General features: G+C 36.6%; 1 protein-coding gene across 5 annotated transcripts in view; it reads left to right on the top strand.

The window, feature by feature from the left end:
* The window catches only part of evi5l (ecotropic viral integration site 5 like), a 62,209-nt gene that overhangs the window by 4,706 nt on the left and 42,921 nt on the right, over positions 1–14,582 (top strand). For all 5 annotated transcript variants that reach the window (XM_048196540.1, XM_048196538.1, XM_048196536.1 and 2 more), the window contains exon 2: positions 13,723–14,099. In XM_048196540.1, coding sequence (XP_048052497.1) covers positions 13,858–14,099 — 242 coding nt within the window. In that variant the 5' untranslated portion in view covers positions 13,723–13,857. The remainder of the gene's footprint in view (positions 1–13,722; positions 14,100–14,582) is intronic.

Genomic DNA, 14,582 nt, shown 5'->3' with positions numbered 1-14,582 from the left:
AATGTCCAGAATTTAGTGCCCAAGACCAAATACTGCAGAATTCAAATCACATACTTTAGTGGTCCTGTGCTTTTTAGGAAATGTTAACAGATTTTTCCATGTAACTTAAAACTCTCTGGATCTCACTTTGTACTAATATAAATAAACACATTTTTGTTCTAATGGCTGCACTTCAGTCTGTGTTTCTTTGAAATGACGTCATGATTTATGTGAGTGCTTGATTGGTCATGTGAACTGTGAGTGGTAAACTGATATGGTTACTGTTGTGATTGCATCAGGACAAACAAGCCGTTATGTAGTACACATGTCCTAGAGAGCCAGAGAGAAAGGCATTATCCGCCCTCTGCGACCTCTTTTACTCGCCGTATCTCTCTTTTTCTTTCTGTATCTGTGTTTAAGTGTTCTGGCACAGTCACACTTTTCCTTTGGTTTACAGCTGCTGGCTAACTTCATCACGTCATCATTTCAAACAGCACACAAATGTGAAGGCTGGGCTAACCCTGCATGTGTTTTGAATGTTTTTGTGTGTGTCTGACAGAGAGATGATGACTTTGCTTCAGAGCAGCTGTGGCTCATTGGCCATGACTATCATAACGGGCCTGTACTTGCGTTTTCCTGTTTCCATCTGAGTCTCCACTCCGCTGCTGTTTGTTGGGTTTTACTTAGTCATACTAATTTGAATTCACTGCAGCTGCTCTTAGTTCACAGCAGATGTCTTATTCTTTTTCTGCCATCTAAATTGTTTATTAACCTCATTTTATTTTCTGTGTCAAAGAAAATAAAAGTTTTTGTTGTTGTTATGACTGTGGTTGTCATCATTGTTACGGTAGATTTTATTTTGCCTGATTTAATGTTTCTTTTAACAAAACTACTTCAGTACAAACCCTGTAGGGCTGATTGGTTATGTCAAAAATCATAATCGCAGCTGTTTTAGTCATTATTGTAATCATGATTATTTAACATTGGGGTGGGAGAGAAAACTAATTTCTGATGCATCGTGATTCTTTCCAATGATTCTGAATCAATTTTGAGAATTTCAGAATCTGAGTTTCGTTTTTAAACTCAAAAACAGCCGTATTCTGCTTTCCTCCAATTGACCCTTCGCAAAGACCCGCCCCCCCTTAGTTACTGTTGCTTTGTCCGACAAGCCATGGTGCTGTCATGCCACACAGAGGGAAAAATACATCACGGAGCAAAGAGGACACTGACAACACGTCGACAGACAAGACAGAGCAGGTTACTTAAGATATTAAACAAAGTCCCAGCTTCCAAATTGTGTAATTTTTTTAGAAATTCAAACAATAAAAACCGTTTTGTGGCTCTTTAATGTGTCGTGACAGATTGTTGTAGCGCCTCAGCTCAAGCGGCTCGTGAACCGATCATCTCTTCTTACTAGTTCGTTTATAGTGTCAAATAAACATGAATTAACATGAGAAGGAATGTTGTTTCAAACACAGAAAGATGTAAATTCACACCATTTTTTAAGTTCAAGTCCACTGAGGTTAATCTTCTAACTCCTGACTGCTTTGTCAAACAAAATGGCGGATTTGGTGTTATGATTGGTTAGATCGGTTGTCAATCAAACTCCTGCGATGGGTCATTTCCACACACACACAAAAACCCTTGAATCTTCCATAAAATATTCTTCTATACATTTCAAAAAGGTTGAAACAAATTACAAGGGCAATTGTGGGCTTCATTGCACAGGATGCACTGTGAGAAATGAAAATTCTGTCATCATTTACATATCCTCCAGTTGTTCCAAACCTGAATGATTTTTAACAAAATGATGGGCCCCACAAATAAATAAACACAAATAAAGATATTTTTAAAGGGTTAGTTCACCCAAAAATGAATTTTCTGTCAATAAGTATTCATACTCTTGTCATCCCAAACCCATAAGACCTTCATTTGTCTTCGGAACACAAATGAAGATATTTTTGATGAAATCCGAGGGTATCTGATCCACACATAGGCAGCAACATCATTACACCTTTTGAGGCCCAGAAAGGTATTAAAGACATCAACATTTTGTACACAAAAACAAAGCAAAAATAACTATTTTATTCTATAAATTCGTCTGTTCCCTGTCATACTTCTACACTGTTTTCCTTGCAGAGCTTCAGTGTTTACATTCGAACGCCGGCTCAGTATTGGCCAGCTCCCGCATCAGCGTCACACGCATGCATCGTGTTGATCACGTGACCAGAGCCGGCCAATACCGAGCCCACATTCGGATGTAAACACGGAAGTTCTACAATGAAAATAGCGAACAAAAAAAGTAAAGTATCCTCGTCGAACCACTGTAGTCACGTTGTCTATTTTATCGATATCTTTAATGCCTTTCTGGACCTCAAAATTTGCAATGACGAAACTGTGTGGATCAGATACTCTCGGATTTCATCAAAAATATCTTAATTTGTGAAGACAAACAAAGGTCTTACGGGTTTGGGACGACATGAGGGTGAGTACTTAATGACAGAAATTTCATTTTTGGGTGAACTAACCCTAAAGAACCCTGAGAGATCCCACCAAACAAGTGTCTGACCAAAATGAAAATTCTGTCATCATTTACTCACCCTCAAGTAGTTCCAAATCTGTATAAATTTCTTTCTTCTGCTGAACACAAAAGAAGATATTTGGAAGAATACAATTGACTACCATAGTATTTATTTTTCCTACTATGGTAGTAATTGGGAGGCGAGATCTGTTTAGTTACTGACATTCTTCCAAATATTTTCTTTTGTGTTCAGCAGAACAAAGAAATTCATACAGGTTTGGAACTACTTGAGGATGAGTAAATGATGATAGAATTTTTATTTTTGGTTGATCTATCCCTTTAAAACAGATGTGTCTAATCCTGCTCCTAGAGGGCCACTGTCCTGCAGAGTTTAGCTCTAACCCCAATTACACACACATGAACCAGATAATCAAGGTCTGACTAGGCGTACTAAAAACTTCCAGACAGGTGTGTTGAGACAAGTTGGAGTTAAACTCTGCAAGACTGAGTTTGGACACCCCTGCTTTAAAACTTTACTTTGTGGAGCAAGCAAAACATGACACGTTATTCTGGAAATAAAAATCAATTCCCTCAGTTTTCCCGTCTTTTACCATTGTATTTAATGTTTCAACATAACCTAATAAAAAGCTTGTGCTTTCTGCTTATTGTATGATAATAAACTGCAATTGCAGTAATTTACATTACGTCATTTTGTTTGACGGACAAAGCGAATCTTGCTTATCTTAATATTATTGTTTATCTCTACTTGGCATTAAAGTTCAGCTGCATGTGTTTTCTCATTTTGAGGACTGATGAGGCAAGTTATCCCTCGTAATCTTACCTGGTAAGCCATTGTGTTTATGCAGTATCGTCCCTCCTTGATTGCGTAAACCACTTAATGCAGTGAAAGATTTGTGCAACAAGAGATCATATATGCAATGCAGTTCTTCTGCTTATTATTGCAGTGATCAATCATTTTATGCCTAGATCAACTGATCATATTGATGATCATATTTATGATACTTGATTGTCCACCCTAAATGATTGTGTCAGCCCTTCGGTAATGTCATGTAGTCTGTGAGTGAGTCATTAGATGTCTTTGTGAAGGGCAGTTATGGTGGAGAGGGTGTGTTCTTGTGCGTCTCTGAGCTCAGTGATCGTGGAATGTCACACAGGGCAGAGGAGCTCCATGATGAAGCTAAAGCTATTGTGTGATGTTTGAGTCATACAGTTAGTCCACCACACCTTTAAGGCGAGACACGTTTTGTTCTGCGATGTCTTTGTTTAGAACTTTGTGTGTTTAGGTGTGTGTGTGTGCTTGTGTTATTTTTGTGATCATCTTAACTTCATAAAGATCACAGAATATTTCACTTCATAAAGAATTTTACACTTTTAGAAATGTAGCACTTTTGACACGTATGTTTAAAATTACGTCAGCTCACATGTGAGATTACATATTTCTCATGTTGGCTACCATGTTGAGATCACATGACCTGCTCAACTATCTCATTATCAGACACATTTCCATAACAGTTTAATAATGGATGGCAAATCATGTATTTCTGCTTCAGCAATGACCTTTTGTTGTCCACACTGACACTGAATTAAAGTCTTTCCCTTGTATATTTATAGCATTTCCTTCTAGTGCATCATATCTCAAATGTTGTGAATATTGTGAAATATTCCAATTTAAAATAAGTGTTAAAATAAGAATGCTTTTTCACAAGATGTAATATAAGTCTAAGTTGTCCCCTGAATGTGTCTGTGAAATTTCAGCTCAAAATACCCCATAGATTTTTTTAAATTAATTTTTTTAACTGCCTATTTTGGGGCATCATTAACTATGCACTGATTTTTTCAGCGCACCGCCCCTTTAATTCGCGTGCTCCCTGTCACACGAGCTCTCGATTATATTACAGCACATTTACAAAGTTCACACAGCTAATATAACCCTCAAATGGATCTTTACAAGATGTTCGTCATGCATGCTGTATGCATGCTTCGAATTATGTGAGTATAGTATTTATTTTGATGTTTATATTTGATTCTCTATGAGTTTGATGGTGCTCCGTGGCTAACGGCTAATGCTACACTGTTGGAGAGATTTATAAAGAATGAAGTTGTGTTTATGCATTATACAGACTGCACGTGTTTAAAAATGAAAATAGCGACGGCTCTCTTGTCTCCATGAATACAGTAATAACCGATGGTAACTTTAACCACATTTAACAGTACATTAGCAACATGCTAACGAAACATTTAGAAAGACAATTTACAAATATCACTAAAAATATCATGCTATCATGGATCATGTCAGTTATTATTGCTCCATCTGCCATTTTCGCTGTTGTTCTTGCTTACCTTGTCTGATGATTCAGCTCTGCACATCCAGACGTTACTGGCTGCCCTTGTCTAATGCCTTTTATAATGTTGGGAACATGGGCTGGCATATGCAAATATTGGGGGCGTACACCCCGACTGTTACGTAACAGTCGGTGTTATGTTGAGATCCGCGTGTTTTCCGGAAGTCTTTTAAACAAATGAGATTTATATAAGAAGGAGGAAACAATGGAGTTTGAGACTCACTGTATGTCATTTCCATGTACTGAACTCTTGTTATTCAACTATGCCGAGGTAAATTCAAATTTTGAATCTAGAGCACCTTTAAGATATTGTCAATTGTGATTTATTCCGGTGATGCAAAGCTAAATTTTCAGCATCTTTACTCCAGTCTTCAGTATCACATGATCCTTCAAAAATCATTCTTATATGCTAAATTGGCGCTCAATAATCATTTATTATTATTGTCAATAATGAAAACAGGTATTCTGCTTAATATTTTTCTGAAAACCACAATATATTTTTTTCAAGGTTCTTTGATGAATAGAAAGTTAAACAGATTCAACAGCATTTATTTGAAATAGAATTGAAATAGGATCCTATAGCTACTTTTATCAATTTAATGCATCCTTGCTTTTAAAAAAAAAAATCTTCCCACAAACCTTTGAATGGTATGTAAAGAATAATGTAACTATTTCAGGTCACCAGCCACTGGAATAGCAAAAAAGGTTGATGATGGAGAATATAGGTGATTGTACAGATGGAGAGATTGAGGTTTGGAGGTTTCAAGTTTAAACGTGTGTGGGGGAGGGTGTGTGTGTGTGTGTGTGATTGTCACATTTCGCTAAGAGCTACAATAACCACACTTATGATGCTCATCAGGGGAAGAAAGAGACAGATGCAACAAACACACAGTGGTGTTATTGTATTCAGTGACTAAGACACACACACACACACACACACACACACACACACACACACACACACACACACAGACACACACAGAGAGACATGTTATTTCTATGCCATTACCAAGGCGACGAGGCCTTTGCATCTCTCATTGTTTCCAGTCTTTTTTTTAACTTTCTAAGTGTGAATTTGTGTGGTTCACATGCATTTTGAAGGGTCTAAGGCTGAACTGGAGACAATGTTTCAGTGACGGTGAATCAGTCATATTTTAATACTGTTTTGACACCTTTCTTTAATATCTGAGAACATAGATGTTGAGATGTTGCTGTGGCTTGCTCTTGATCTGCAGTGTGGTTGTGCTACAGATGCTGTAATTTTCTCTTTAGGAACCAGCTGCTAAAATTTAAAGGTGAAAGGTGAAATTTCTGCACCACAAGTGGCACCAAAAGAAAATGCTATTAAAAAATTGTCAAAATGTGTTTGTTTTTTTATCCAAGAGCTTTAAAATGGAAGGAGGAAGAGATGCTGATAAAGATGATGCTGATAACAATAAACTCTTGCTTTATTATTCTTAGTTGCATTTATTAATGTTGTTTCAGGTCATTTTAAAATCATATTTTTTATATTCCTACTGCCTTGATATTACTGCTAGGTTCAGGACGTCGCTGTTGTGTTTGGTTGTGACTGCACTGCGTCGACTGGCCGGAGATGAGAGTGTGTTTGTGTGTTTTCTTGGTCTGGGGGGATTGGATTCATGCGCTTGTTAATGGTTCTTTTGATTGGGCTGCTCCTCTGATGTGAATACTGCCATTGTCCACAGTGTGTGTTTAGTTTGTCTAAAAAGGTTTCATCTTGGATTTTATTTTTAGCTTTGGGTTATCTTTCTACTTTCTATTGCATTCTTCCTTGTTTTAGAATGAGCTGCATGTTTTATGTTTGCATATAGAGGAAAATGCCTGTGGCGTGTTTTGGGCATTTACATTTATGCAATTGGAAACCTCTACAATGCGAGTGAATCACTTGCATATGCATCAAAATTTCACGCTAGGTGAAATGAGCCAATCGTACTAATAAATTGTACGATTTCACTCATCTGTGACTGAGTTACAAGCAAAAAATAAGTTTAGTGCTGATACAATTTCATTGCCTGCTAAGCTTTATGCACCGTCACTTGGCTGAGAGCGCCCTCTGTTGCTTTTTTCTCACACACACACACACACACACACACACACACACACACACACACACACACACACACACACACACACACACACACACACACACACACACACAAACTGAAAGAAAGAGAGAGGCTTTATGCCACATAAAGAGAATCGACATGGTAGATCTAAATGCAGGGTTTGACAATAAGGACTGCCCGATGGCCAAGAGTTTACCAAACGGTCACTGTCGGTGCTGCATCGTCATGAAAGTTTGACATTTGCACGCGTTTTTAGGCTTGCCAAGTTAAACATTCAAGCGCAAGAAGATGTGAAAGAGAGCTCAATTTGGTACTTGTGCGCTGTGTGAGAAGTTTTGTGTGCACCACATTCGAAGAGCTCACCCAGAAAGCCGCATATGACAGCGCTCGAATACTGAATTTAGCTCTCTTTCATGTCTTTTTGCGCTTGAATGGACCATTTCATTATGTCTTAAAGTGAACACGGCCCAATAAACCTGCTGCTGTGTTTTTAATGTTAAAGGTGCCCTAGATTGCTTTTTCACAAGATGTAATATAAGTCTCCTGAATGTGTCTGTGAAGTTTCAGCTCAAAATACCCCATAGATTTTTTTTTATTAATTTTTTTAACTGCCTATTTTGGGGCATCATTAACAACACACTGATTTTTGCAGCGCGGCCCCTTTAAATGGCGCGCTCCCTCCTGCCCCACGAGCTCTCGACTATACAGTGCATAAACAAAGTTCACACAGCTAATATAACCCTCAAATGGATCTTTACAAGATGTTCGTCATGCATGCTGTATGCATGCTTCGAATTATGTGAGTAAAGTATTTATTTTGATGTTTACGTTTGATTCTGTATGAGTTTGAGGCTATATGCTCTGTGGCTAAAGCTAACATTACACACTGTTGGAGAGATTTATAATGAATGAAGTTGTTTATGAATTATACAGACTGCACGTGTTTAAAAATGAAAATAGCGACGGCTCTAGTCTCCGTGAATACAGTAAGAAACGATGGTAACTTTAACCACATTTAACAGTACATTAGCAACATGCTAACGAAACATTTAGAAAGACAATTTACAAATATCACTAAAAATATCATGATATCATGGATCATGTCAGTTATTATTGCTCCATCTGCCATTTTTCACTGTTGTTCTTGCTTGCTTACCTTGTCTGTGCACAGATCCAGACGTTAATACTGCCTTTCCTTGTCTAATGCGTCGAACATGGGCTGGCATTATGCAAATATTGGGGGCGTACATATTAATGATCCCGACTGTTACGTAACAGTCTGTGTTATGTTGAGATTCGCCTGTTCTTCGGAGGTCTTTTTAACAAATGAGATTTACATAAGAAGGAGGAAGCAATGTTGTTTGAAACTCAATGTATGTCTTTTCCATGTACTGAGCTCTTGTTATTCAACTATGCCGAGGTAAATTCAATTTTTGATTCTAGGGCACCTTTAAACCAATAAAAGACTGCAAAAATCATTCACTGCTCTTGACTAAATAACTTTTGTAACTTTTTAATAAGGATTGATTTGTATTTAATTTATAGAGTGAAGACTATTTAGTGTTATTTTACGTTTTATTACTATTATTCTACCTAATCTGTATCTAACTAGACTTAGATCTATCTGAAAAACCTGAAAAGCACTGTTTACTTTATTTGTATCTATTTGTATCTATTTGTGCTATGGCTTGTAGTTTGATTTGTTTATTTTATTATACTGTTTATTTGTATTTAATATATTTATATAGAATTTATTCATTTGTGTTGTTCTTGCATTCCATGTAAAAAAAAAAAAAAAGGCGAGTAAAATAAAAAAAAATTCTAGCAAATGGCAGCTCAAGCTTCTGTAGAGGGTTGAATTGGCAGGGACTTTTATCCAAAGTGTCTTACAGTGCATTCAAAGCATTTTTTAATCAGTATGTGGGTTTTCTAAGTATAAAACTTTTGGAATGGAAGTGTCAACCAACCCACAACCGACTGCTTTGACGATGCATATTACACACAAAACTGGAAAGTTCTGTCTCAGTCTGGCATGCTCTAATTTGATTGGCTGACTTCAAAGACACAGGGTTTTTTTTTTTTTTTCAGTCCGCTCGGAAAAAAAGTTGTGTTTACAAGGTATTGTTTTGGTATGAGCACTGTTGAGCATGAAATAATCATTTAAATGTTTGGTAGGCATCATTTTAAAAGAGTTTAACATTGATAATATTTAGAAATATTTCTTGAACAACAAATCAGCATAATAGAATGAATTCGGAAGGATCATGTGACACTGGAGTAATGGCTGCTGAAAATTCAGCTTTGACATCACAGGAATAAATAAATTTTTAAAACATAATCAAATAAAAAAATAGTCATTTTAAATTGTAATAACAATATTATCATATATATCAGTATTTAAACAGTATATAAACATTTTCTGCTATTTTCCAGTGGCTTCTCTATAGCCATTCCATGGAGACTTTCACAGCATTATTGTTTTTACATATCAGTATATTCCGGTATGATGTTTTTCCAATAACTCTGAGCTGTTACGATGGTCAGACGGTCTCTTCCTGTCTAGTGGGTGGTTCTTGTCCAGAATAAGCTAAAGTGTACACCAGACCTGTTACTGTTTAATCAGATGTCTGACTATGTGAGGCTAGAGGAATAGGGCTTGTTTCTGTTCCAAGCCCAAAATGAGTTTACAAAGCTCCAAATTTCATTGTTCCCATGAGAGAACATACCGCATTTATCTGTCTTTGGTAATGTATTTATAAGGACATGAGTGTAATTCATGCCTGTATCATCCATCCATTTCTATTTTTTACAAACCACATACACTTTATATATAATGCAACATTCTCACTCTCTCACACACACACACACACACACACACACACACACACACACACACACACACACACACACACACACACACACACAAAGCTTTGACTGTGGATTAGCTGCCATGTTTGTGTGTGGTTTGTTGTAGGACAAACATAGCTTGTTGTAATGCTGTACAAAACATCACATACACTGTACTACAGTCCCTACTACCTGACAGATATCACCAAAATAGGTGTCATGTAACAACTTTTTAAAATATTAATAATAATGCACGTTTTGTCTCTGGGAAATGCACATTTGACATTAGCCTGAGTTGATAGTAGTATGCGTAAATTTATGTTCATTAACAAAAACAGTAACATCTTTAAAAATGGTAACCCAATTTTTATAGAGTAAAATTTAAATAACTTGACTGACTGAGTGGTCTTCCATATTATTCAGGGCTTCAGACTAACATTTGAGAGCAGTGATGCTACAAAAGTTGGCGCCAGCACCTGATTTTGTGGTGCTGGGTTTTTTAATCGTATTACTATTGCTTTGCATTATTACTAATGCAGTTACTAATATTACATGTTTATTCATTGGAAATTTGACCGTAACACACTGAGCTTGAATTGAGATGCAGATCAAATTGACTTATTAAGAGTGCAAAAACATTTCTATAGGGAAAATGTAAATATCCTACTCTACTCTAAATGTACCATACTGAACTGACTGACAGCTTCAGTGATTATAAAAGGAGCGCTCTTTACTTCCTTTCTGTGTAATACGGTCAAAATTTGAAGAAGTTTTTGTTTTTCATGAGACTTCGTACTTTTCCATATATTAGGGAGTCAATAAGTGCTCATCTGCTGCCATCTAGTGGGAATTTCATGTCATTTCATATTTATTTTAAGTTTTGTTTGCCAAGAAGTGTAAGTTTTCCTTCATCTTTAAACTTAAATCATCACATTAAAAATAACATTAAAATGGGATAATATTTAGAGCTTTTAAGTGCTGGAAAAGTGTGAAGCACTATAAAAAGTCCTTGAAAAATGCTTGAATTTCACTCTCAAAAGTTTGCATGAACCCTGAAATGAATAATGTAAGAGCATTCGAGTAATTCTGCCACAATACCATATTTTACTAAGCGTTACTACATTAAATCTATGGTGATTTGTGGACTGAGGAGCCTTAACTTGTTCGTGGTGGCACAATGTTTTTCCTGGTTTCCACATCAGCACTATTTGATATTATATATGTGTTTTAAAGCAGAGAATTCTGTGCTGAATTTGAATGCTTCCCACTAGATCTCGCAGTGATGTTATTAATTTTGTGGCAAGTTCAAATGCTTTCTCACTGGATCTCCCAGCTCTGTGTAGTAAGCAGTGTCACGTGACCATCTAGTCGCAGTCTTGAGCCCTGTTATTATACATTTGTAGATCATGGTACATGTTCATTTAACACGTGTACATTGATAATATAATAAAATTCTCCATGAATATCCCACATTTCTGCTGCAATACCATGGTTACTGTTAAGGTTACTAAGGTGATTTGTGGATTGAAAAGCCTACTGACCGGATTGTTGTGGCACAATGTTTCTCCTGTTTTCATTGCTGTTGTGAATGTCAGCCTCTGGCTTTAAACTAGTTTAAGTCACCTAGACATTTGTGGTTTGAATTAGGGATTGGCATTTTTGTCAGTTTTTCATTTTGAGTACTGATAGGTCTCAAAAACAAGTACTCAACGGAGCTGGACGTGTCTGTCATGGCGATAATGAAAATATTTTAATTAAAACACAGTTATGAAAGTTGATGTTGACAAATAAAAATATAATTAAAAAAAAAAAAAAAAAACTTAATTCCAAATGTTTCTCTAATACAAGACTTTTATTTTGAAAGACTTGTGTGAAAGCCGTTTACTCTTCTGTCAGATGCAGTCTAAGTAAAGAGTGTGTGTTGTCCTCAGATTCAGTATCTGCAGGCAGATGAGATGTTGTCAGGCTATATATCAGTCAAAAATTATTTTCGTATCTTGATACAAAATAAATGGTCTCACCTCAGAAAAACAAACTTTATTGTCCTGCCAAACGTTATGCATAGGTGCACGCTGTATATCACTTCAGTACATATAAAGAACAAAAGAAATTACGTGCATGCAACGTCATAGTTAGTAAGTCATGAAATTACCAAAAAGTACCAGTAAATTACATAACTGGTATTTTGTGTGTTAGCTGGCAAGGATTTGCATGCAAGTATATGATAGTATATGAGCAGTTTTCATATGATTCATTAACAGTTCATGTTAGTATTGTGTTTTTACCATGGTAACTCTTGTTTCTGTAACCCCAAATACCACTTTAGTTTCACTTTGTTATTTTGTATATTGTGGAATGACTGTGGTGGCTCATACCAACTTACTAACTATTTTGTATTAACAAGAACTAGTTTTGGACTGCTATTTAATAGCCTTCCTTATACTGTTTATTCATCAGTATTAGTCATATTCTTTCAATTTATGTGTATATTAAGTAAAGTAGAATGTGTGTGTCAACTATTTTTGTGCCAACAGCAAACTTATTATAACACCAGTAAACTGTAGCCTGTTCTATATGACATCCTTTGTGGGATTAATCAGATGTCCTAGATACACAACATAAATGTAACATTACAACTACCATGGGAAAAAATAACCATATGGTTTCTGAGGTTTTTATGAAAAACAGTCGCCTAAACACATGTAATATGAATACAAATGCACAAAAACTTCTATAGCTTAATAACAAAAATGACTAATAATTACTCCTTTAATACATTTAATACATGTGTACATTAATAATATAATAAAAATTTCTACGAATATCCTACATTTCTGCTGCAATACCATGGTTAGTGTTAAGGTTACTACAGTAAACATTGGTGATTTGTGGACTGAAAAGCCTTCTGGCTGGATTGTTGTGGCACAATGTTTCTCCTGTTTTCATTGCTGTTGTGATTGTCAGCCTCTGGCTTTAACCAATTTAAGTCATCTAGACATTTGTGGTTTGAATTAGGGATTGGCATTTTTGTCAGTTTTTCATTTTGAGTACTGATAGGTCTCAAAAACGACTACATGAGGAAGCGGGGCATGTCTGTCATGGCGATTAATGAAAGTATTTTAATTAAAACAGTTACAAAAATTGATGTTGACAAATAAAAATAGGACATGAAAATCAAAATAAGAAAATATGACTAGAAAAAAATAACACTGCTAGATCAGTTATGCACATCTTGCACTTAACTGTATTTTCATGATCAAAGCGATTCCAGGCATCACTGTGCACTTTCAAATCCATAGTTTCACTTTATTTCGCTAGTCTGGACGGCATGCTGTCCTAACGCTAACCAATCAGAGCTCAGGTACTGCCCACAATGCCGCAATAACCAATCAGGAAAAAAAAAGAAATACATTTTTGAAAGTCATAGCGATCGTCATTTTCATGATCATTCGTCGTAATCACATCCGAATACTCGAGTACTCATGCACATACCTAGCTTGTATCAGAGAACTCTGCAACAATTTCGAATGCTTCTCACTGGATGGTGGCATGAATGAGATTGGTCCGTGAGTAAACGTATTTTCTCTAAGCTGAGTTGTCTTTTGGGCCGAGCTAATAAATGGTTTGTGTGGTGCGGTTCAAACAAGTAGCACTGTTTCATTCTGCTTTTGGTGTGTTTGTTATTTAATGCTTTTCATATGCAACGGAAACTGCAGCAAATTGGTTGTGGCACCAGGAAAAAAGGTCACAAAATGCGACCATTTAGTAGCAGTCTGGAGCCCTGTAGACAATACTTGAGCCCTCTCATCATAATCACTGAGTGATTAATTAGTAAATCATGGCTGCCATAATCGAAATCTCAATAATTTTTTCAATTAATTATGCAGCCCTTCAATGAATAATCTTACTTCTTTTGTTTCCACAGATTAACCCAGGCCTGATATACACGTCTTCAAGGAGGCCTGTCTACGTCCACAGCGCCAATCCTGTGAGACCCCTGCAGCATCCTTCAACATCCCCACATCACTGCTTGACATTTCTTGTCCCGGGCTCCTCCGCAATGTCAAGCCCTAGCAGCAGCCCAGAGAGAGAGGGAGGGATGGCAGGATCTGTTCAGCTGGAGGACCTCAACTCGCCTCCCGGACTGGAAACTGACCCTCCTTTTGTTGGCAGCCCAGTGCTCAGTCCGGATTCCAGTTCCCATGATGCTGCACTCTCCGCCCCGGCAGCCTCCCCGGCTGACTCGGAGAACCTCAGCCCAGATGAGCTTGAGCTTCTGGCTAAACTGGAGGAACAGAACAGGTAGAACAAGAGAAACGTATGCGCAAACATGTTGCTTTGAATGAAGACCAGGCTATCCAGCGGCAAAATGACAAAAATGCATCTTTAAAATAGTTCATACAACATGCTAAATTAGTCTCCTGAAGCCATGTGATAACTTTGAGGAACAAATCAAAATTTGGTCACACTTTAGTTTAGGGTCCACTTCTCACAATTAATTAACTATTAATTACAACTTTTTGACTCAATAAACACCAAATTACTGTTTGTTAGTAGTTAGTAAGGTAGTTGTCAAGTCTAGGTATAGGGTAGGTTTAAAGGAATAGTTCACCCAAAAATGAAAATTATCCCATGATTTATTCACCCTCAAGCCATCCTAGGTGTATATGACTATCTTCTTTCAGACGAACACAATCGGAGATATATTTAAAAATATACTTACTCTTCCAAGATTTATAATGGGAGTAAAGAATAAACTAATAAAAGTAATAAATTACTTTTATT

Source organism: Megalobrama amblycephala, linkage group LG7, assembly GCF_018812025.1.
Source record: "Megalobrama amblycephala isolate DHTTF-2021 linkage group LG7, ASM1881202v1, whole genome shotgun sequence".
NCBI classification, from domain to species: Eukaryota; Metazoa; Chordata; class Actinopteri; order Cypriniformes; family Xenocyprididae; genus Megalobrama; species Megalobrama amblycephala.
The sequence above is the reverse complement of the archived record's forward strand: the minus strand, read 5'-3'. Positions and strand labels throughout refer to the sequence as shown.